The following is a 25855-nucleotide window of genomic DNA, read 5'->3' on the forward strand; positions in this document are numbered from 1 at the left end:
TGATATATTTTTGAATTATTCATAATATAATATTCAAATCAATAATCTATATAAAAGAGGTTGCTGTTTCCAATTTAAGACATGTAAATTAACCCTGGTATTGGTAAAAACATTCAAACTCTAAAGAGGATGCCACATTATCTCATTGTTTTCTTGACTTTATATATGTTTTTTCCCCAAAGATCTTCACACAGTGTAATTTTTATTGAAGGATAAAAGTCAATTTTTAATCTTTTTATTTTGTAAATTTTAATGATAACACTGCATGAAAATCCTCTATAGCAAGAAGTTTATAGAACTGCATGAACACAATAATCAAATTTTTTTCCTTCATATGAAAATTTAAATACTGTACAATTTGACATGCAGTCTTTAGCAAAAATCTTTTTTTTGATTATATCAAATCATGAATTATTCAGTATTATTTATTGTACCGGTATATTTTAGGAGGAAATGAAATCTCGATGTATTATTTATAAACATGCTTATTCTTTGTTGTTAAAAACTTTTAAAGTATTAATCTGAGTATAATTTATTTTGATTTGTTAATATATGATTATAATATACACTTAGTCTAACAATTTTAATGATCATGTATAAATTCTGATATATATATACAGTGTAACTATCCCGATATATCCTCCAGTTATTAAGTGGCCAATACATATATAATCACTGTAATCTACAAATATTTTAAATTGAAATTTATGCTCAATACTGGACTAGCAGATATAATGTCTTTCTGGGGACTTCATTTGGTGATTTTTTTTTTTTGCATGCACATGCAATTGTACATTTATTTACAAATACAATCAAATTATTTAATAGAAATATAAAAAAAAATGAAGAGCATAATTCATCATATAATATGTTTTAGATTTATATGTGTTAATTTGAGTGTTAAAATATATATGATTTTGTAGATATCTACCTCACCTTGTGAATTAAATATCGTATATACACATGAATAAAACATGTTCACTCTTAAACTTGAACTTTCAAGAGCACCTCTAAATGACTTTAAGGTCATACGCAACGTAGTTTGAACTTTATTGGGCTCTTCCCTGGAGTTGAAGAGTTCTATAAATGAAGGACCTGTGTACAATACTTTTGATGCCTATATATGGATTTGTACACCTCTTCTAAAACAAATTTTGATGGAAAAAAATTTTGAATTTATGTTTTGTAATTTTTATATATTTTTCTTTGAATAATGCAAAAATTTTCATAATTTAAGATAATCCAAAAACCCCTGGTAATGCATGCTGATTTTTTGTCTATAAATATCTGATGGACCATAATCTTAAATAAAGAATATCTTTATTTAGAAAAATTATGAGTGTTAAAATATATATGATTTTGTAGTAGGTAAGGTACCTTGCGTATGTCCTTAAGGTATACATTTAATTCAGGGGTACCAAGCGATACGTAGCTGCTACATAAAGTTACGCTCTTGAACAGAGAGCTAACCAAGTTGCTAGTGATAGCTAACATAAATATTTGATGCTAAGTACCAAATCCAAGATGGAAGTAATACAACTTCACAACACATTCAGTTTTAACAAAAAAGGGGTATTATTTTCTACATCCAAGAGAATTAAATATAAATTTACACAATATTTTCCCTTGAAATGAAATCTTATATTGTTCCAAAAATAAGTTTTTACAGAAATATTTTTATCTGACACTTTGCAGTTAAGCTAACTGTCTGTTCAACAGAGAAGGATATTTAACACCTAACTGCTAGGTTAGCTGCTATGATCTTGAATGCAGCCTTGGACTTAATACATGTAATTTGAGAGAAGCTGATGATGATCCAAGAAGCTGGATCGACTTATAAAGTGCCTAGCTTAAATTCTCCTCTAAAATATTTCCCCTTGGAATACTAACTGGCTTTAGCAGGATTTCTCCAACAGAAAAAAGGACTCAAAGGGGGGAAGACTTCGCCTATGGAAAAATGCCTCTATGGTAGCTAGGATTCCTCCTATGGAAATTCAACATCATTCAGAGTCAATTTTCCGAGGGGTTCCTAATTTATTTATGTAGAGAGTGTGATTTTCCCCATGGCTATGATAGATATCTGTCAACTATTAAGTATTCATGTGCAGATAAAAAGGGGGTCTGGGGAATTTGAAGAGATATATCAAATGTATTGAATACCAAACCAACTAAAAATGCCCCCCCCCCCCTTCCCCACCTCAAGAAAAAAAAAGTGACCTATGCTAAGTTTTGTGTGAAAAGTCCTAGTTATGAATTAAGCTTTAGAAGTGACACCCCACTCTATTTCTGTTGTACGTATTCTTTTTAGGACTGGGGTGGATCGATTATCCATGATTTATGCCTGACCCAGCCCTTAATTAATTTAACCTTACAAAATTTCTTAGAGACTACATCTGATATTTTAAAAAAAAGATATATATCTAAAAAAATAAATAGATAATGCTTATCAAAAAATATTCTAATGAAATACTGAATAATACTGAATTTATCATTGTTTGCAGGAAAATGGGAGGAATTTTAAAGAAACCATTTAATCAATGGAAAAATTAATATAGTAAGTGCAAATTCCATATTTATTAATAGTTGAAAGTAAAAGAAGATGTTAATAATCCATTATCCATGTAAAGAAATATATTTTGGGCCAATCCTTTTTTTTTTATCTCGAGTTCCCACTATTTACCCACTTTTACGGAAATATAAGTTGCATACATTTTTGTTCTAAATATTAGGCCCCGCCGGATCTTGCGTATAACATTTGGCGCGTCGCCTGAAAGAAACATTGGTAGCACTTGGTAAGTGCAAGAGGGTTTGTTTCAACCGCTTAGACTTAGCCATCAGTACATAAACTCAGCAAAATATCATTTTTTAAAAATTACTTTGAAGTGACATACTTCTAAATTAGCGAAGTAGTTGTCCGAACCCCCTTATCGATTAGTCTACCACTTACTGCTGCACTGGGGCTTGTCACACGCTATAAATATTATATAACACAAGTTTTTTTAAAAAGCTTACCCCTGACTAAATAAAAATACACGTGTATTTTTATTGTGGGGTTAAAAAATATTACTTTATAAAAAAGTAATTGAAATCTTGATTTTACTGAACTTGTAGAAGAATCACCTCTACACTGTGAACTTTGTAGTTACTGCTTTGCAAGTGGAGTGACTGCAGTGCTGTCTAAATTCACACGCTATAAATATTATATAACATTATCAGGTAAACAATAATTAATTAACCATTAATTATAAGGGACGTTATTTGTTATGTAAAAGACTAGGATAGAGAGGTTTTTACAGAACAAAGTAATATCTAAAATTTCAGATCTAATTTTGTTGATTAAAAGACTGTCACTTGATGGAAGAAAATGGAGGTGTTTTTTTAAATTAAAAACTAATTATTGGTTGTAGCTTAATAATCGGCTAATTTGTAAAGTGAGGAAAACATAAATTGTTAAACACCAAATTTTATGTTAATGCCCCCAAAATCTACCTGATTCAATAATTTACCGCCTGTCAATCATTAATATGTTTTACGGTGTGACCGTTGGGGCGAGCGCAGTTATGTACTATCATAAACTTACACATGTACTGCCTATAATTCAAAAAAATAATCCATATAAATACGTAAATCCAAAAAAAAAATTTCTTCCTCAAAGCATCGGGACTCTCTAGATAGTAAATGCACTATCGCCCGTGTTTCCTGACAAAATCGGAAATACCCGAACCATCGAAGTGACGAATTCATGTATGAACAATCCAAGGAAAAAAGATAGCTTACTAATGACATTAGGCCGCAAACGATTAGTTTTGTGGCATGGAGAATGTATTAAATCGTTGTTTGTAATTTTTTTTCAAAAAGTAAGTTGTTGCGCATGTTTTAGCCACCATGTTGCTATGCACCGCAAAGGATTATTGGGAGTTTGGAAATATATTTTCACGTGGACTCATAAAAATAATTCATTAATTTGGAACAATGTGCAGAGGTTTTTCAACCTAAAATTTCAGATCTAATTTTGTTCGTACACGTTGGAAGTGTTTTTTTTTTAATCAAAAACTAATTATTGGTTGTAGCTTAATAATCGGCTAATTTGTAAAGCGGCGCATAAATTGCGCCGCCTACCGCTGTCAATCATTAAAAAAAAACAATAGCTTCTGATTTGATTGACAGGACAGCTACCTGTGCTTTCTGATAATCTGAGTTTGCATGTTTTGAAAACAATTACCTGGTCACGCGTCAAAAGCTTTCATGTACCCACATAGTATACACACGGGTTAGAAAACTCCAGTATCTTTGAATTTTATGTAGTAGTGTAAGATACATGGCATCCTACTAGCTTGGGCTAGTGGGTCAACCCTTTAGCTCTATTGGTAGAGCATTGAACTGGCAAGCCAGAGGTCCCGGGTTCAAAAAATGATTGAAAGTAGATTATTAAAACATTGACATAATAAAATACTTCTTTTCTATCTTCACTGCTGTTTGTTACTTGTAAGTGTTATAAACGTACACAGAGCTTCAAACAATTTTTCAAAACGCTACTCCTCCTACAATTTTAGTCTGATTTCAATATTACTGGCACACAAGTAGATACATTAACATAATAGAAAGTGCATCGGTTTTTGATTTCGATGAACGGTGTTGCCATGGTTACTAAAAATAGAATTTTCTGTGAAATTAAAAACGTACTCCTTCTGTTTTTTATCAATATAACTTGGCACACAAGTAGACTACACTAAGATACATAGAATATGCATCGGTTTTTAATTTTGATGAACGATGTTGCCATGATTACTAAAAATAGAATTTTCTGTGAAATTCCTTAAAAACGCTACTCCTTCTACAGTTTTGGTCTGATTTCAATATAACTTGGCACACAAGTAGACTACACTAAGATACATAGAATATGCATCGGTTTTTAATTTTGATGAACGATGTTGCCATGGTTACTAAAAATAGAATTTTCTGTGAAATTCCTTAAAAACGCTACTCCTTCTACAGTTTTGGTCTGATTTCAATATAACTTGGCACACAAGTAGACTACACTAAGATACATAGAATAGTGCATCGGTTTTTAATTTTGATGAACGATGTTGCCATGGTTACTAAAAATAGAATTTTCTGTGAAATTCCTTAAAAACGCTACTCCTTCTACAGTTTTGGTGATTTCAATATAACTTGGCACACAAGTAGACTACACTAAGATACATAGAATAGTGCATCGGTTTTTGATTTCGATGAACGGTGTTGCCATGGTTACTAAAAAAAGAATTTTCTGTGAAATTCCTTAAAAACGCTACTCCTTCTACAGTTTTGGTCTGATTTCAATATAACTTGGCACACAAGTAGACTACACTAAGATACATAGAATAGTGCATCGGTTTTTAATTTCGATGAACGGTGTTGCCATGGTTACTATAAATAGAATTTTCTGTGAAATTCCTTAAAAACGCTACTCCTTCTACAGTTTTGGTCTGATTTCAATATAACTTGGCACACAAGTAGACTACACTAAGATACATAGAATAGTGCATTGGTTTTTAATTTCGATGAACGTAGTTGCCGTGGTTACTAAAAATAGAATTTTCTGTGAAATTCTTTAAAAACGCTACTCCTTCTACAGTTTTGGTCTGATTTCAATATAACTTGGCACACAAGTAGACTACACTAAGATACATAGAATAGTGCATCGGTTTCTGATTTCGATTAACGGTATTACCATGGTTACTAAAAATAGAATTTTCTGTGAAATTCCTTAAAAACGCTACTCCTTCTACAGTTCTAGTTTGATTTCAAAATAAGTTGGCACACAAGTAGACTACACAAAGATACATAAAATAGTGCAATGGTTTTTGATAAGTACAAACCAGTAGAGCTACAGTCTCGACAGAGACTTCTGGTTTACTTGTAAGTGTTATAAACGTACACAGAGCTTCAGATAATTTTTTACCCCAAAGTGTATTTACTCCCTGATTTCCAAATCAATGCAGATTTTGATTTTCAGCAACATGATTAAAGAGTATTTTGTTTATATAGAGCTTGTTTATTTATGTATATTTATTTTGAGCTTGTAATCGAAGTTTGAGTTTTTGAAGAGGGAAAAAACTTCAAAGGTCAGTTAATGCAATTATTTAAATAAATTTTGTAAATTTCAACAAGACTTTTGCTAAGATTGGGAAGCATTCTTTTTTTGACAAAGATTATACAGTAGGTCATGGTACACTGTAACATAGAGTCAGAGACACAGATAACTTTTCCTTCATTTAAGATATCGTATCAAGAGTATACTGAAAGAATCTTGGTTAATATGGCAAGTTGAGAGAGATGAAAAATTGGCTATGAACCCATATTAAAAAAAAAGTTATGCCTAGTGCGTAGTCTTTCTACATAGAAATTGATTTTAATCTAAATCGCCGATTCTTCCTCCCGAAATGGAGATCGTCGTTGTGCTTTACTAGAATATTCCTGGTTACTAAAAAGCTTTTAAATTTGTACTTTGTTTTAAGAAAAATCAAACAAAGAGTTAACCTCAATTGGTGTCATTAAGTAAGTCGTTCCTGCATTCTTCAACTTGTTGTACGCAGTACTTTCGTGGTGTAATGCGTATCTATGATTGCTAATGCGTAATGTATGCTATATAAAGCTTTACAAATAAGTGGTACCAAAATTTCCAAAATAAAAATGGTAGAAGGACAAAGTTGTCAAAAACAACACCCCCCTATTTTCCTAGTTTCAAATCGATTTTTCAGTATCGAATCAGGTGCCCTCTATTGTTGCTGACTTAATAATTGAAATTGGTTGCTTGAAATTATCATGATTATTGTAGACATATACCTTCAAGAAAATTCTGCATAAACTATATAAGCATTACTTGTTGATTGGAATGATTATTTTTGTAAAACTAAACAATATGAAAAATGTTGCATTTTATGAGAAAATTTACTGATATGCGTTATTAAAATTAAATCAACCATCTCTGAGACATAATTTTCATGGAATATCTTTGCTTATAAATCGTTTTGATAGTGTTTTCACTTCTGTTAGATTTTTATACCCCCTGCAAACCAAGTCATGACCTTGACCCAAGGTCGTTTGGGGAAGTTCAACGTCACTGGAAGAAAATTTTCATAATTCGTGTCCGGTCCATATCTTTCTTATGGATAAACTTGGTATCATTTCACACAAAGATTGCCCATGACCAAAGGGTGTGTCATGACCTTGAAAGGTCGTTTGGGGAAGTTCAAGGTCACTGGAAGAAAATTTTTATAATTCGTGTCCGGTCCATATCTTTCTTATGGATAAACTTGGTAGGTTCTCATTTCACACAAAGATTGCCCATGACCCAAGGGTGTGTCATGACCTTGACCCAAGGTCGTTTGGGGAAGTTCAAGGTCACTGGAAGAAAATTTCATAATTTGTGTCCGGTCCATATCCTTCTTATGGGTAAACTTGGTAGGCTCTCATTTTACACAAAGATTGCCCATGGCCCAAGGGTTGTCATGACCTTGACCCAAGGTCATTTGGGGAAGTTCAAGGTCACTGGAAGAAAAAGTTCATAATTCGTGTCCGGTCCATATCTTTCTTATGGATAAACTTGGTAGGCTCTCATTTCACACAAAGATTGCCCATGGTCCAAGGATGGGACATGACCTTGACCCAAGGTCATTTGGGGAAGTTCAAGGTCACTGGAAGAAAAATTTCATAATTCGTGTCCTGTCCATACAATGTATCTTTCTTATGGATAAACTTGGTAGGTTCTTCATTTCACACAAAGATTGCCCATGGTCCAAGGGTGTATCATGACCTTGACCCAAGGTCATTTGGGGATGTTCAAGGTCACTGGAAGAAAAATTTCATAATTCGTGTCCGGTCCATATCTTTCTTATGGATAAACTTGGTAGGCTCTCATTTCACACAAAGATTGCCCATGGCCTAAGGGTGTGTCGTGACCTTGACCCAAGGTCATTTGGGGAAGTTCAAGGTCACTGGAAGACAAAATTCATAATTTGTGTCCTGTCCATATCTTTCTTATGGATAAACTTGGTAGGCTCTCATTTCACACAAAGATTGCCCATGGCCTAAGGGTGTGTCGTGACCTTGACCCAAGGTCATTTGGGGAAGTTCAAGGTCACTGGAAGACAAAATTCATAATTTGAGTCCTGTCCATATCTTTCTTATGGATAAACTTGGTAGGTTCTCATTTCACACAAAGATTGCCCATGGCCCAAGGGTGTGTCATGACCTTGACCCAAGGTCATTTGGGGAAGTTCAAGGGCACTGGAAGAAAAATTTCATAATTCATGTTTGATACATATCTTTATTAAGGAAAAACTTACTTCTGAAAAACCAGTGGGGGGTATTTTTCCCGTTTGGACAGTTCTAGTTTTGTTTTTGCATCTTGCACAACGGCATTTTTTGTTCTCCGGAAATCTGTGATTCGTAACTAAGAAAACAAACGTTGTTAGTTTAGATGTTAAATTTCATTCAAAAGTCAATTTTGGTATTTTTTTTTTTTTCTTTTTGTATTTATCCTAAATATTGATTACATACTCAATCTGGATTGCCAACATATCGAAAATTTTTATATAGACGCCTTTGTCGGCACACTTTTGTTTTCTTTGACTTGCACGTGTTAAAATCTAGGTCATCGTTTCAAAATGTAAATACTGTGGGAAATAATCATGCAGATATTACAAAAACACAACACAGGAATAGAATATTCATCCTTTAATAATATATTTACCTAGAGAGATTTTTAAAACACGTCACTGTGTTTTTCTAGAATATTTGGATAAAAAAAATATTCGATACTAGCAAATATTCATTACTGGTAAAATGACTGTATATCGTCCACGTTATCTGTAGAAAAAAAGACCGCGTCCACAGAAACCGACTCTATTTGCTGTAATTGGAAGTCCGACAATTTAAATTATTAAGAAATAGGATATAAGAAAAATATTCAGCACTAATAAATGGCATAGCATAGTTTGTAAAACAGGGGTTAAAAATTTTTTTTGTCATGGTCAAGTCCAGGACTTAAAGAGTAAATTCTAGGCAAGTCCGAGGAAGAAATTTCAGAGTCCACATTTACCTATACATCATTAAATTTATGTTGCTTATAATTTATTTTCATTTGTTACATTGAATGAATAAAGACCATATGTATTAATATTTGTTTTATTTTTCCTCCATAAACTGTCATATAGTCATACGTAAGTATTTCAACACAATACCAGACTGATAGATTATTGGTACATTACAATAACTTTTACAGATACTCACTACTGAATAAACCATCTGTTACAATAAATAGAAATTAGAATGTGCTGTAAGTCACAGTTAAAACCGAAATTTAACAAACTCATTGCCGTTTGTCATATAGGAGGAAACATGAGGAATGCGTAAAAGCAAGAGTCTAACCGCAACGGAAAATAAAAAGATGGATTGTATTTTCGAAACGTTCATAATGTTTTATGGGTATTTAAACGCCCACAAACCCACATTTTTACTTAATACGTTTGAGAATTAGCTTTATTTTTAGCTTTACGATCATTTTTTCAACTTAAAAAAAAGATAAACAAGAAACATAGCCAAGTCCCAGGACTTTGGCAAATTCTAAATGTCGAGTACGGATCTGGAATTTGTTAGTCCGGGACGTCGGGCTTGAGGAATTTTGAACCCCTGTAAAAGATGTTTTATTTTGTACTATGGCTACAATCCGCACGATATTGTACAGAAATTGATGTCAGAATTAAATTTCCTCTAGCGTCTGTATATATGCGTAATGAAAATGTGAAGATAATTAATAGTGATCGATTCTGAAAAGAAATCTTTCTAACAATAAAATTTTGTTAACACACGTAGAATCAAAAATATGGAATTTTTTGGACAACATTGTTGGCCAGAAATAGACCCATTCTGATCGCGGTAAATGCATGTTCACATGCACGACAATTACAGTACCGACCAGACCCAACCTGACACAAAGCAGTCCCAGAGCAGTCCCGGGGACTGCTTTCTGGGACTGCTAAAGCAGTCCCACAGCAGTCCCACAGCAGTCCCACAGCGGTCCCAGAGCAGTCCCACAGCAGTCCCAGAGCGGTCCCAGCAGTCCCAGCGGTCCCAGAGAGCAGTCCCAGCAGTCTCAGAAAGCAGTCCCAGCAGTCCCAGAGGGCGGGGTTTATTAATGTAATGGGCGGAGCTAACTCAGAAATGAGATTTCCAATAAACAATGGGATTAGAAAAGGCAGATGAAATTTATTCTGGGTAGTATGCCAGGAATCCTTACATGAATGCGAAGGTCATTTATTAACAGTATGCGCAGAGAACCAATTTGGAATAATATTTATCAAAGGAAGAAGGCTTTCACACCTACATGTATAAAATTAAACTGAACATGAATATTACACCAGAGCAGTCCCAAATTAAAATTCATTAAAATTTAAATTTATTATCTATTAATTAAAATTAATCAAAATTATCTGGTATATAAATAATTCCATTTCTTTATTTTCTTTGATTGATACTGTTTCCCATATTAATTTTTTCTACAGAAAATTAAACGTGAATTATTTATTTTCCACCAGAACAAGCTTTAAATAGATCTTATCGTTATATGGCCAATTTCCATACTATCCGGATACTCTAATAAATTTTCTTAAGTATTGGGGCTTTTAAAAAAAATCTTTGTTAATTTTGCCCAGTATTATTTTTCAGTCATGATTATTTTTACTTTCATGTCAATTTAATTAATTTAAATTTCTCTATCTCTATAATACTGTGCTTTAAGTTTTAAGTGCTTTATTATTTGTAAATGTTAGAGTGTATATCTGTAAATCACCAGAATGGAACCCTCAGATTATGTTCAAAATTAATTAATCCTGAAAGAAATTCATACACATTTCATTTCTCAATTTTATTTTTGCTTTACATAGATTGAAATTAGGGTCATTGTTGACCAGCATGTTCAATGATGTGAAACGCTGATATGTATACGCAAATAACATGAATTGATTTTCTGCCCAAAGGCGATTAAAACCGCGAGTGTTGATACCATTTTTATACACATTAATCGGCCAGGTAAACAGAAGCAAAACAAAAAAGAAATAAATCACAATTCCCGGTATTTTCAACTGTTTATTTTTAAAATTAATGTACTCTTTTAATAACTTGTTTATAAATTAAAAACTACCAGTAATTCATAAATAATTTCCCCAGTGATTATCCACATTGTTTATGTTACGGAAGAATGGTAGCATTAATTTATTAATTTTATTTTATGGTCATTTAATAAATTGTGAGGTTTTCTATTTGAGGGTTAAAAACATGTTCCTTTTTCAATTAAAAATCTTTTATTTAAGTGTAATAATTATTTTTAAATAGTAGCAATTCAAATTTTTAGTATCTAATTTTACATTAAATACCCCCGTAATAAAAAAGGCCTACATGTTGATATTTTTTCTCCTAAACCTTATCTTATATTTAGGAGAAAAAAAATTAATATTCTCCTAAATTCCTTATTTTACAACTTTATTTTTAAAAAAAAATTTTCTAAACCACATTTGTGTAAATATACAGTCTAGGTAAATATTAATTAACTATAATAATCTCTACTTATTAAAAGATTGTAAGAAATCCTTGCTTTTTAAACAGATTAAACTCATCTCTGCTGCAAGTAAACAAAACAACAGGGGGCCTGCAAATTCAGAATACACAAGGGGGCGGAGCTATCATGTCACTCAGAACCTTTTTTCACACATGAGTGAACAAAGCAGTCCCAGGGACAGCTGGGACTGCTGGGACTGCTGGGTCTGCTTTTTAGAGCAGTCCCAGAGCAGTCCCATAGCGGTCCCAGAGCAGTCCCACAGCGGTCCCAAATGCAAAGCAGTCCCGGGGACTGCTTTCTGGGACTGCTTGGGTGTCAGGTTGGGTCTGGTCGATACTGTAGGTGGATTAATAATTCTTTTTATTTCAATATTCAGACTTTTTAATCAAGTGATTTCTTTTATTAAAGATTAGAAAAGATAAATATTATTGATTTGTAGTTTTTACTCATGATTTTTTTCTTTTATGTAAGGAAAACATTTTCTAAAACGATATACATGTATCTTATTATTTTTCCCCTTCAAAACATTACCATGATTACGATTGAATGCGTTTAGGCCTTAGTTTACAAATAAATTTCATATTAAAATAATTATTTTACGTAGTTTCACTCAAAACCAGAACAAAACATGTACGGTAATGTTGACCCTGATTACCAAACACAGACTTCCCGTGTAATACTACATATACACAGATTTTTGACATTCTCGGGTATTGGGGGTCTCCAGGTAAATAACACCACTGTTACTTCGACCACTCCCCCTCCTCAGGTAACCGTACAGTAAAAAAATTGGGTCTTTAAAGAATGCAGTATGCTCAGGGTTCCAAACAACTATTTACCTAATCATCATGATCTCAGCGAGATGTCGTAGCACACAGATTTACATAGGGGTAAAGAGCTAAGGGGTAACGGATGGAAAGGTCTAAGGGGAATAGAGTTAAGGGCAAGAGAATAGATTGATAGAAATGGATTTTGTGTCATTTCTTTCGCGTGAAAGGGCAAATAAGAATAAAATTACTTGATAAAATTCTGGGCATGTGAATATTGTTTCTGGCTAGTGTAATTAGAGGTTACAAATGGCCGAAGGGCATGTACTGAGAAAAAGATTTGGTAAAGACTGGTTTTGATAAATTTTAATGCAGTAGAAAAAATTACTTTTAATATTTGGTGTGATTTATTTAGTGTAGAGCCGTATCATCCAGATTTCGTCTAAATGTCTTAGTCCTTGCATACCATCCGAGAGATCAGGGTTAGTAAATCGTTCTCTTAGATAAGTTAAGAAATATTTGCTCTTGTAATTTTTGCAAGATCATAATTCAGCTTCAATGGGGACACTACATTTTAGCAATTTTTTCTGGACTAGTTAAATAAAGTTCCCATTTTTAAGACCCAGAGTCGTGTCGAAGATGCAGTTTTTGTAAAAAAAAAAAAAAATGTGATAGTGGTTTTTTAGAGGGTTTTTGTCTACATCCTGTGTATTGTTTTATATTTATTTATTTGCCTCCTTTCATAAGAATAAGTCTGAGACATGATTTTTTTGCTGCTACCCTAGGTTAAAATATTCCACATTTGAACTTTGAAGCCATAAGAGTACGCTTTGCGTAATTTTATGATAGAAACATGTAATTCAAAATACATGTCTTGAATTGAATAATAACATTGATATTCATACAAGTTTAAATTGGCAGAAAAAAATAGAAAATAAATAAACTTTATACAATAAAGCATTTCTCTCTGAGATTATATATTTACTATGTGTATCGCATGAGAATTGGGGTCCCAAATTTTAATACACCTGTATAGGCAAGCAAAACTTGGGCCCAGCTTTATATTGCAAACAACACTTCTCGACCTTGGAGGTTATCATGCAACATTCAAGATAACACAGACTTTATTTCTTAAACCTATAAAATTTGTAATAAAAATACATAATTTTGAGATTCATATTACTGGTAATACTTTAGAACTGCATACTTATTTGACATTTTTTCTGTATTTTAACTCTACTTATAGTTTGTTGTTCATAATATTGATCCGAGATGGCAATGCAGGCAAGACAACAACAGGAAGCTGTTGAAGTGGAGGATGAAACCTTTGGCCCTATGCCATTGAATCGCTTGGAGGTTGGTCAATAAATTTGTTGCAGCACTGCCTAGAATTGAATCTTATTCCTGATATTTATATAAAACTTAACAGTTTACTTAATAATGCCCCATGACATTTTTGGGCATAGCCATATAGTGTTGGGTCTGTCTCTCTGCAAACACTTTAACCTACTTCTTAAAATCTGGACAGTTGCTGCTATGGCTTTTATTTTCTCTGTTTATTTTTTTTGTGACAAGGCTTTTTTGTAGTTGTCAACATTTTGACCTTAGTCTTGACATTAGAATTGAAATACTTTAAAAAAAAATTAACTTTGCCTGAAGCTTTGGAACTGTGGAGCCAGGGACTTCTTTTTTTTTTTTTTTATCTCACAGGTATATTCCTTGCAACAAGGCCTTTCTTTAGGTATCATAAAATAATCAATTTTTTTACTCTCATGACCTTGGAAGTGGCTAACTAATGAAAACTTTAACCTTGTCCATAATATTTAACTGATGCTATTGGTTCTAAATCTTTCATATTTTAAATGTATATTCTTTGTGCCGAAATCTTTGGTGTAATTATTGTCACTGAGGCTCAACTGAGCGATCACAACACACAACTTTGCACATTTTACTTCTTCACAAGAAAACGATTTTAACCAAACTTGGTACAAAGCATCCTTGGGTGAAGGGAAATTTAAATTCTTAAAATGAAGGGCCAGGTCTTCTCACAAGGGGGAGATAATCAAGAAAAGACAAAAATAGGATGGGGTCATTAAAAAATCGTCTTCTCAAGAACCACTGGGCCAGAAAAGCTGAAACTTATGTGGAAGTATCCTGGGGTAGTGTAGATTCTAAATTGTACAAATCATGACCCCCTGGGGGTGGGCGCGGCCACAATAGGGAATCAGAGTTTTACATAGAAATACAGCCTATATATTGAATATATATTGAAATTCAGGGGACCATGCAAATTATTTCAATTTATCCGTAGTTCAATATAAGCGAAATCGTGAAGCCGCCATTTTTACCAGTTCAATCCCGATCTAAAATAAAGAAGAACAAACCCAAACAAATTAACTTTTTCTCTGTTTATTTTAACAGTGAACATAACATAGAATTTTTTGAATGTTTAAATTTTTTTTTTATTTCTGTTACATCGAAAAGACAATCTTCAACTTCATTATTATTGAAATTTGCTTGGAGAAAAAAAAAAAATTAACGCTTTGTATTTCATCGTAAGTGTACTCGGGGTAATCCCTTAGTTATTTCGAATTTAGGCATATCAATAGCCATTAACAGCACGCATTTAATTTCAAAGTTATGTTTTTTTTCTAGACCTGTGGGGGGGGGGGGGGGGCACTATTATAATATTACGTTTAGCTGTTTAGCCTCGATATGTCCGTATCATATATACATGGACGCAAAGAATTTTTTAAAGAATCTCTTATTTGTAAGAACATGCAGTATAAAAACACATAAGGTGAAAACTTAATTATTCACACCTTTGTATATCACCTTGTCAATCATGCATAATTATTGCCACCAACCGTAATCTTTCATATTTTAATATAACCTTATGAAAACAACTCATTATCACCTGTGGGGACCAATATAAGCGAAATTTCAATATATCCGATTTCAATATAACCGTTATTTTAATGCAAAGGATATGACAGGCAAAAACTGGGGATTTATTTCCATTTCAAAATAAGCGGAATTTCAAAATAAGCTAGTTCAATATAAGTGGAGTAAGCTGTATATAGGAAAAAACTTTAAAAATCTTCTTCTCAAGAACCACTGGACCAGAAAAGCTGAAACTTATGTACAAAGCATCCTTGGGTGAAGGGAAATTTAAATTGTTAAAATGAAGGGCTAGGTCCAAAGTTTTACATAGAAATAAATAGGAACACACTTTAAAAATCTTCTTCTGCAAAAACCACTGGGTCATAAAAGCTGAAACTTATGTGGAAGCATCCTGGGGTAGTTTAAATTTTAAATTGTCAAAATTGTGACATGGGGAGGGGGGGGTATGGCGAGGCTACAATAGGTATTACAAGAAAAGGTGAAACAAAGTTACTGGGAAGCGATGTGGCCCATGGGCCTCTTGTTTTACCTTATGACTTGGAATTTAACATAGTGATACTTTTGAAAAACTTAAATCTTTGCTATGCCATTCATTCCATAGAAAAGCATCGGTATTTCACTTTGGAAAACATTTTGAAAGAAAAAAAAACTTACTGATTTAATCTTGTTTAAATGTTTAAACATGGATTAAAGTTTGGAGGAAACTTGTCTAAAATAACATTGAATTCTCAAACTGCAGGCAAATGGTATTAGTGCTGCTGATGTGAAGAAAATGGAGGAGGCTGGATACTTCACTGTGGAAGCAGTTGCATATGCACCAAAGAAAAGTTTACTTGCAATCAAAGGCATAAGTGAAGCAAAAGCTGATAAAATTTTGGTAAGAGAACATGATAAGTTGGGTTTTTTTTTTAAATTAACACTTTTGTTGTAGGGTATACAGAAAAAGAACTTGCTCCAGGTTATGAGGTGAATAAATTGTACATAGAAAACTTATTTGGAACTGCTCTAGACACCTTTGCAGAATTTCTGCTCAAGCAACTTTTGATATCTTATTTTAAGAATGTGAAAATAATGAGAGACCACATCTGGGGGTCATAAAACTTAGATGAGCTCACTTTTGATATCTGTCTCACTTTTTCCAAAGCAGTTAATAGGGGAGAAGTGAGACTGAGATCTCAAAAGTGAGCTCGTCTAAGTTTTATGGCCCCCAGGCCAGGTTAAATGTTTTTGGAGCAGGTTTAAGGTTTTGGAAGAGGTTTAAGCTTTAAATACAGGTTTTAATTCAGTGTATCTGTGAAATTGTATGGCTACTACTCTTGAAAAGGTAATGCAGATAAGATCTAGGTATGCACTTTAAGTCTTCCTCAATGACTTTGGATCTGAATCTGACCTATATTTTTTTAAATGAGTAACCAGGTTAAATTTTTTTCATCCTCAAGAAACTGTAAGCCTTATTATGAGTTGTGACCAACCTTGCATTGATGATGCTTCCATAATGATACACCTAGGAATGCATACTTCCAAACTGGCTTCAGATGCTATATCTGATCTACATTTTTGCAATGAATAAACAGTTTATAATTTTGGAACATGTTTATCCAAAATAGTAAATTGTAACGTAGACCAAAGTTGCATGGATGATGCAGCTAGGGATGCACACTACCAGACTTGCTTCGGAACAATTTAGAACTATTGCATTGTAGTTTTATTGATTACATTTTAGTTTAATGAAACTCACATTTTAGTCTATCCTCTTTTTTTTCAGGCAGAAGCTGCTAAACTTGTACCGATGGGTTTCACCACAGCTACAGAGTTCCACCAAAAGCGATCAGAAATCATTCAAGTTACAACAGGGTCAAAGGAACTTGACAAACTTCTTCAAGGTTTGTTAATTGAGGATAACTAAAGCATGGCCATATTTACATGTTGAAAATGACAGAAAAGCAAATGTATGTCAGGTCCTGTATCCTTTTCAACAAAGTTTGCAAATAACTAAAAAGAGGTAAATCAAAGTATTATTTATACACAGTAATATCTCTGCCATCTCCATTTATTTCTTTTCTGGTCATTGGTTTTGTTTCAAATCAGAAGTTAAAATGTTTATGTATGGTCATGCATGTAGTTCTCACAACAAAATATTTTCACACCGGTATTCATAGTTATGTACTCCTTGACTTAAAATGTAGGCCAATATAATGTTAATATTGAAAACATTTTGTAAAATGTTTGTTTTGTGCATGATGGGAACATCATGATGGCTCAACATTAATATATCTCCAATTTTCTGTGTCCAGTTGATTTTGAGTTTAGGAAGTTAATCTTCAAAAACACTTGTCCACTCAGACAAGTAAACTTTTTATGCCCCCCTTCGAAGAAGGGAGGGCATATTGCTTTGCTGCTGTCTGTCGGTCGGTCTGTCGGTCTGTCCGTCCATTTAGTTTCCGTTCATTTTCTTCATAACCATTGCTCATACTGAAATGAAATTTGGTATACAGGTATATCACATGAATATCTAGGTCAAGTTCTGTTTTGGGTATGATCGCACCATAATTGACAGAGTTATGCCCCTTGGACTTCGAAAAATTCCAGTTATTTGCAGTTTCCGTTCATTTTCTTTGGAGAGGTTGCACATATTGAAATAAAATTTGGTATACAGGTTTATCACATGAATATCTAGGTCAAGTTCTGTTTTGGGTACGATCGCACCATAATTGACAGAGTTATGCCCCTTGGACTTAGAAAAATTCCATATTTTTGCAGTTTCCGTTCATTTTCTTTGGAGAGGTTGCACACATTGAAATGGAATTTGGTATACAGATTAGTCAGATGAATATCTAGATCAAGTTCTGTTTTGGGTACGATCGCACCATAATTGACAGAGTTATGCCCCTTGGACTTAGAAAAATTCCATATTTTGGCAGTTTCCATTCATTTTCTTTGGAGAGGTTGCACATATTGAAATGGAATTTAGTATGCCGATTAGTCAGATGAATATCTTGGTCAAGCTATGTTTTGGGTATGATCACACCATTTTTGACAGAGTTATGCCCTTTTGGACTTAGAAAAATTCCAATTTGTGGGGGAGGGGGGCATAAGTGTTTTACAAACATCTCTTGTTTCCTTTAAGGAAACATTTTGAAAATATCTGCATAAATACTGTTAAACATTGAATATTACTAAACTTCAATGTCAGTCAAATTTTTTCTCCCAAAACTTGGGAATAAATTGTTAAAAAGTTCATGTCAAAGCAATTTCTTTCTTAGAATAGGTTTTTTGCTGGTTATTTAGCAGAAAAACTTTCATGCAAAGGCCCTCCTTTTTTGTTGAGTCTGCCAACCAAGTTAGAAATCCAGGTAGATTCCCTCTTTTAAAAGCTCAATGTCTACATAAACTCTCAATGCATGTTATTTTTGTAGGAGGTATAGAGACAGGGTCCATAACAGAAATCTTTGGTGAATTCAGAACAGGGAAGACACAGCTTTGTCACACACTTGCTGTAACTTGTCAGGTTTGTGTCAATGTGCTTTAGCACTAGTTAGGATGTTTAATTAACCTATCTTAAAAGAACTTTTAAAATTTTTTTCAAAATCCATTTTTACTTTTCAAATTTTTGTGTTTGAAAAATCATGTTAAAGTAGAAAAAATGAAAATAGAAAATTCATTTTGAAAGAATATTGAATATTCTGTGTGTTTTTGTTATGTATGTATTCACTAAATGTTTTTGGGGAAATATATTACATAATTTGTCAAAATTACATATTTATTTTAATGAAGTTTATTTGTTTGAAATTCAATACATTATTAAAACCTGAAGAAGTTCAATTTTAGCTTCCTATAGACATGGGAGGGGGAGAAGGAAAGGCTATGTATGTTGATACAGAAGGAACATTTCGTCCAGAGCGTTTGCTTGCTGTAGCAGAAAGGTTTTTACTTGAATTCATTTTGATCGTTGTTCTGAAGTTATTTTTTCGTTGTAATTGTTTCAGTAAAATATTGTATCACATTTTATTTATTGACAAAATGGAAAAGAAGTACAGTGTAATAACTGATAAAGTAATGTTTGCTTATAGAAGTTTATGTTCCTTGCTTATATTATATTAAGGTTTAATTCAATTAACTTATAAAGATTTGTTTAAACATGAAGTAATTTTGGACTTGAAGGTATGGTCTGTCGGGCAGTGATGTACTAGACAATGTGGCTTATGCCAGAGCTTACAACAGTGATCACCAATCACAACTGTTAATACAAGCTGCTGCCATGATGGCAGAGTCAAGGTAGGGAATATTCTAATTAAAATGTCAATTAGATTTCTGTAACGAGTCACAGTTTTAATTTTAAAGAGTTTCTATTGTAAACCAGTACTTTGAATGAATCTCTAGGAAATCCTTCAAATGTATATCAATAACAAACCCTTTAAATGTATATCAATAACAAACCCTTCAAATGTATATCAATAACATTGTTACTTACATATATTTGAAGGGTTTGTTATCGATATATATTTGAAGGTTTTTTGTTCTATTTTGCCTGTTCGTCTCTAGGTATGCCTTGTTGATAGTGGACAGTGCTACAGCTCTATACAGAACAGATTACTCAGGGAGAGGGGAGTTGTCAGCCAGACAGATGCACTTGGCCCGCTTCCTTAGGATGCTTCTTAGACTAGCAGATGAGGTAAAATTGATCTAAACATACTGTTAAAAAAAACTTTATTTTTAATGTTTTTCAGTTTTTACTTGTCAATAAGTCAGAATTGTTTTAATGATAATTAAAACTTTTATTTGATTGCATGAGAGTATTCTGCCTACAAAAATTGTTAATTGTGGAAGGATAAGAGAGATAAAGTAATTCTTTTTAGTTCCCTCTGTTGTAGCTGCAGAACTGTAGCTCTCTGCTTGAGAAAATTCTGACAGAAAAAGCGGAGAGCTACAGACCCATGCATTGTTAAAACCTTGATTTACGCCACTGATTTTTTTGTTGCTCACTTCAGGCTCATTTCTTATATTTGATGTTTTCCCAGCTTTTTAAATGATATTCGATAATTAACCATACATTTAATTCCTATTCCTAAATGTTAATTTACCTTTCAACGGTTCAAGAAGGGTATTTTGTGGAAGTGAACGTAAAAATGGGAATCTTTTAAACAGACATTACAAATCCACAGAGGACTGTTTTGGACCATTGAAAGTTAAATAAAGTATCAATAATTAGAGTAAAATTTATGATTAATTATCAGATATCATTTAAAAAGTGTAAAAAAGCGTAAACTACAAGAAATAATACCTGAAGTGAGTGACAAAAAATCGGCAGCATAAATCAAAGGTTTTTACAATGCATTGATCTGTAGCTTTTTGCTTTTTCTGTCTGAATTTTCTCAATTAGAGAGCTACAGTTCTACTGCTACCTCTGTTGATGATTTAAGTTTCCTTCTTTTCTGTCAGTTTTTCCATCTGTTCATTTGTCATTCTGTCCCATTCTGCATCCCCCTCACCCCACTCTTTGCATTCTTTTCACTTCATTGATTATTTTATGGAATGACAGCTTATGTAGTATTTAAGTGGAACCAGATTTCCATACCTTAGAACATTAAAAAGACTATAATTCCATCGAAAATCATTGGAAGCGGAACAGAATGCAAAATTAGTCTATAACTCATCAAGTTAAACACACAGACACACCCAAAATCAGCGCAATATCCAAGCATTAAAAAAAATATAGAAATCCCTAATGGGAAAGACAGACGGAAAAGAAGGAAACTAGTCCTTTCTAGTTTCATCAGTAGGTGAATAAAAATCTTTGATGCTCTCAGTAATACAATGGATTATTAAATAGTATTCTTGAGGAAAGGAGAATAGAATTGTTTGGACTAAATATACGTACATGTATAAAAGAATAAGAGAGAAGATATTACGACTTAAGTCTTTTTTGACTTCCCATTTATCACACATAACAACATGCAATTATTTGTTTATTACAAAAAAAATGTTAGGCCAAATATTTTTTTCTAATGCATTTTAAAATGTAGCTTAAAATTAAAAGACTATGCAAGATTCAAAAAAACATGCTTACACTTTCAGTTCGGAGTTGCTGTGGTGATAACCAATCAGGTTGTAGCACAGGTTGATGGAGCTGCCATGTTTACTGCTGATCCTAAAAAGCCTATTGGGGGAAACATCATAGCACATGCTTCAACTACTAGGTATTTACTTTATTATAATAACTTGTATAAAAAAAGAGCTTTCAGTGTTGTTAATAGCTCAATTCAATGATGAATGTTATAACCTTGACATCTGCTTCCAAGGTTAAAGTTTTAGGTGCAGTTTTCCTTTGAAGTACTTATCTGCCCTACATTAATCAAAGAGGCTTGGAAGATACTTCAAGTGTGCTTCAGATGCTGCAATTTCAGCAAAGAAATGACCAGATAAAAGTTTTTGATACAGGTTAAAGTTTTTGGTGCAGTCCTCATTTCCAAGTAACTATAAGACCTATGTTGACTTAACTTGCATGAATGCACACTAATGATACATCTAGGGATTCACACTAATGGACTTGCTGGATCTGAACCTACATTTCCTAGATAATGGACCAGGTTTTAGTTTTGGGTGCACGTCTATTGTTAAGAAACTATTAGGCCTATCAAATTTGCATGGATGATGTAGTAAGAGATGAACAGTCAAATTTGCTTAGATGCAGGATTTTAAAAGAGCATAAAACGTTTCATTTTTGGATCAAGGGCAATCCTCATGTTTTAATTCTTTGCTGAAGATTGATAAATACACTTGTTTTCCGCAAAATTCAAGAACCACGCATTTTCACAAAGCCTGTTTTCCAATAGCTGGATTCTCAAGTAGAAATTTTGTTTTAGGAAATGAGAACAAGTCTATTTTATTTTGAGATATGAAATGAGACAGTGGGTCATAGCCATTTAATTTATATAAGGACAGGGTCATTTTATGCATAAAGTGAACCTGCATGAACTTGCATCTAATTTCATCACTGTAAACCAACTCTTATTCTTGTGCGAGAAATATTCGTGAGTTTCATGACCTATTTTGAATCACGAATATTAATCGCCATGAACCATTTATTTTGCTCTGTTTTTGTAGCAAATGTTTTGTTATTCATGAAAATTAATCATCCCAGACTGATTTAAAACTGAAGAATTGCAAATAAAAGATGACACGAATAATAGTTGGTTTACAGTATTTTGTTATATGCCCGTCTTAAGACGGGACGTATTATGTTATAGGCTTCATGTCCGTCCATCTGTTAGCTTTTTCGTTTCTGGCTCATAACTTTAATACTATTAGGCCTAGAGTTGTACATCTTGGGACTTGGCTAGAAGGTGTGTCGCACATTAATAGTAGGTTGCTCTGACCTTTACTTGAGAAGTTATAGCCCAATATGGAAAAATCCTTTCCGGCTCATAACTAGAAAACTATTAGACTTGGAATCATCAAACTTGGCCAGTTTATGCATCTAAGGTAGAAGGTGTGTCACGACATATTTTAAGTGAAATTTAAAAGAAAAAAAAAACTGTGTCTGTTTACTATTCATATACACATCCCAGAAAAATGTAAGAGTATTGCAGTATCCTTATTTAAAAAATATTAATTAAAAAAAGAAAATTTCAGCATATACTTTACAGCAATCTATAACAAATGTAATGTTTGTTATAAGAGAAATTCTATCTCTCTCATGGGTATAATTATCAAGCACTGGTCAAGAAAAATTTGATAACAGAAAGTTGCAGTCAAATTAGAGAGAAATTAATGAGTTTTATAGTGTGAGGAGCTAAATGGTAGAGCGTCTCTGATGAAGCAGGTGTTATCTATATCTCTTGGGAATTGGGCAAATGGGTCAGCCTGTTGAATCAAAATATTAATATTTCTTGTTGGCTAGCCTAAGTTTTAGACAATAGAACTGCTGGTCATTTTATAGCATATGTCATTTGATGGCCAGCCTTAAAATTTATTTTCAAAATAAATTTGGAAAGATTAAGTTGTCAAGACTTATTTAGTAGATTTTGTTAAATACGATGGGCATTTGACAAGGTCTAACACAACCTGTATAGAAATTTATGATATAATATTTGTTATGATTAATGCCTACACCACAGGAGATGTATAAACAGCAAATACTTTAAGGAATGGAAAAAGCATGAAGATCTTTGAATCAAGTCATTGACATGATTTTCTAGCACTCAAAACTGTTTAAAATAATTGAAATTATTTGACTGGCATATTATGCTGTTTTTATTATGCTATTTTTAGGTTATATCTTAGAAAAGGGAGAGGAGAGACAAGGATCTGTAAAATTTATGACTCTCCGTGTTTACCTGAGGCCGAAGCCATGTTTGCTATCAACGCTGATGGAATCGGGGATGCCAAGGACTGAAGTGTTATAAATAACTGACAGGTGATAAAGGACTGATTACAGGTCCAATCAGAAGTGTTCAGACACTGCGGGGACACCCAGCCCCAGATTTCTCCAGATCCTAGAAAATGTGTAACTTCAGGAGAGAAGTGTACTAAGAACAGTGAGAAATAATGCTTTATTACCTAGGATCTCAGTGCACATGTAATGCATTCAAATGCTTGCACTGTATGTTTTTGTTATTTTTTCTTATAAATTACATGTATATGTGCTAAATATGGTCTTTTGTTTGCTTTAATGTATTGAACAATTTAAACAAGATCTAGATGTTCATATTAGCAGGTATGTGCCATATGCAAATGCTCTTGAGTTTTAGAAATGGAATGTTATACAACAATACTATGAGCAAGCATTATTACTGTATAAAGGGTTCTCCCCAATTTTATTTTCCTTATTTTATACCTGCTTACAAATTTGCTAAACAATTTGTGTTTTCCTTTAAATATTTGAGCCCTTTTGACAAGGGAGTAAGGTTCAAAAATAATTTTGCCCCCTTCGAAGAAGAGAGGGCATATTGCTTTGCTGCTGTCAGTCGGTCCACTTAGTTTCTGTTCATTTTCTTCACAACCATTGCGTATACTGAAATGAAATTTGGTATACAGATTTATCAGATGAATATCTAGCTAAAGTATTGTTTTGGGTACGATCATGCCATTTTTTACAGAATTATGCCCCTTGGACTTAGAAAAATTCCTATTATTTGCAGTTTCCGTTCATTTTCTTTGCAGAGGTTGCACATACTGAAATGAAATTTAGTATACAGATTTTTCAGATGAATATCTAGGTCAAGTTCTGTTTTGGGTACGATCGCGCTATTTTTTACAGAGTTTTGCCCCTTGGACTTAGAAAAATTCCTTTTATTTGCAGTTTCCGTTCATTTTCTTTGCAGAGGTTGCACATACTGAAATGAAATTTAGTATAAAGATTTTTCAGATGAATATATTGGTCAAGTAGTTTTGGGTATGATTGCACCATTTTTGACAGAGTTATGGCCCTTTGGACTTAGAAAAATTCCAATTATTTGCAGTTTCTGTTCATTTTCTATGCAGAGGTTGCACATACTGAAATGAAATTTGGTATACAGATTAATCAAATGAATATCTAGGTCAAGTTTTGTTAGCTCTTCTGAGCCAAAGGCTCAAAGAGCTAATGCTATGGCCATTTGTGCGGTGTGCATCGTGCGGTGTGCGTTAACTTTTTAGAATATGGGCCATAACGCAAGAACCCCTTGGCCAATCATTGTCAAATTTGTCACAGGGTATCCTTGGCCCAAGGGCTACCATTTATACTAAAACTAGGGGTGGGACCCTAAAACAAGGGGAGATAATCAGGAAAATGAAACCAAAAGTACTGGTTGCTAAAGAATCTTCTCCTCCAGAACCACCAGGCAGATTTTCACCAAACTTACATACAAGGGTCAGGATATGTTGAAGATTAAAAATTGTTCAAGGCATCACCCTGGGGCAAAGGGTGTGGTCTCAAGGTCACTTCAAAGTTGACAAAAATTTACACGTAATAAAAACGTTGATATTTTGCTTACTATAAAGACTAGGATCATCAAATCTTGTAAGTTGATGCATCTTAGGACTTCACATCGTGTTAATACAAAAGTAGGTCACGGTGACCTACTTTTTAAATTTTACGGGCTTTTGTTTTCAAATTGATTTTGAGGCATATTTTGGACACTTTAAGGCCTATGATTATTAAACTTTGTCAGTTGGTGCATATTGGGTCCACAAACAACATTAACTTAAATGTAGGTCATCGTGACCTACTTTTTGAATTTTATGGGTAATCTTTTGTAAAACATTTAATCCCATTATTTCAGACACCGAGAGGTTTAGAATCACCAAATTTTGTTAGTTGATGCATCTTGGGGCCTTAAGACATATTTATTAAAAAGTAGGTCACTGTGACCTACTTTTTGAACTTTGCAGGCTTTTGTTTTCAAATTGTTTAAAAGGCATATTTTGAATACTATAAGACCTATGATCATCAAATTTTGTCAGTCGATGCATCTTTGGTCTTCAGAAAATGTCGACCAAAAAGTAGGTCACAGTGACCTACTTTTGACATTTTATGGCTAGATTTAAGTATCTCGGGTACTTATTGGCTTAGAATCATCAAACTTTGTCAGTTGATGCATCTTAG

At 33.3% G+C, this 25855-nt stretch overlaps 1 protein-coding gene across 1 annotated transcript; it reads left to right on the top strand.

Annotated features, from left to right (window-relative positions):
* Positions 1 to 13595: 13595 nt before the first annotated feature.
* Positions 13596 to 25614, top strand: LOC134282575 (DNA repair protein RAD51 homolog 1). Its single transcript, XM_062764978.1, has 9 exons — positions 13596 to 13722; positions 16010 to 16147; positions 17036 to 17153; positions 18687 to 18778; positions 19099 to 19193; positions 19432 to 19545; positions 19813 to 19942; positions 21346 to 21467; positions 23542 to 25614. The coding sequence occupies exons 1-9, from the start codon at positions 13639 to 13641 to the stop codon at positions 23663 to 23665; spliced, it is 1017 nt and encodes a 338-aa protein (XP_062620962.1). The 5' UTR covers positions 13596 to 13638; the 3' UTR covers positions 23666 to 25614.
* The last annotated feature ends 241 nt before the right edge of the window (positions 25615 to 25855 follow it).

Source organism: Saccostrea cucullata, unplaced genomic scaffold (genome assembly GCF_032062105.1).
Source record: "Saccostrea cucullata isolate Sc308-1 unplaced genomic scaffold, CSIRO_AGI_Scuc_v1 ctg297, whole genome shotgun sequence".
Classification (NCBI taxonomy): Eukaryota; Metazoa; Mollusca; class Bivalvia; order Ostreida; family Ostreidae; genus Saccostrea; species Saccostrea cuccullata.

Coding starts and splice junctions, on each gene's coding strand:
- LOC134282575 (XM_062764978.1), top strand. CDS start 13,639: ATGGCAATGCAGGCAAGACAACAACAGGAAGCTGTTGAAGTGGAGGAT. Junction 16,148..17,035: donor CAAAAGCTGATAAAATTTTG/GTAAGAGAACAT, acceptor CTTTTTTTTCAG/GCAGAAGCTGCTAAACTTGT. Junction 19,546..19,812: donor GCCATGATGGCAGAGTCAAG/GTAGGGAATATT, acceptor GTTCGTCTCTAG/GTATGCCTTGTTGATAGTGG.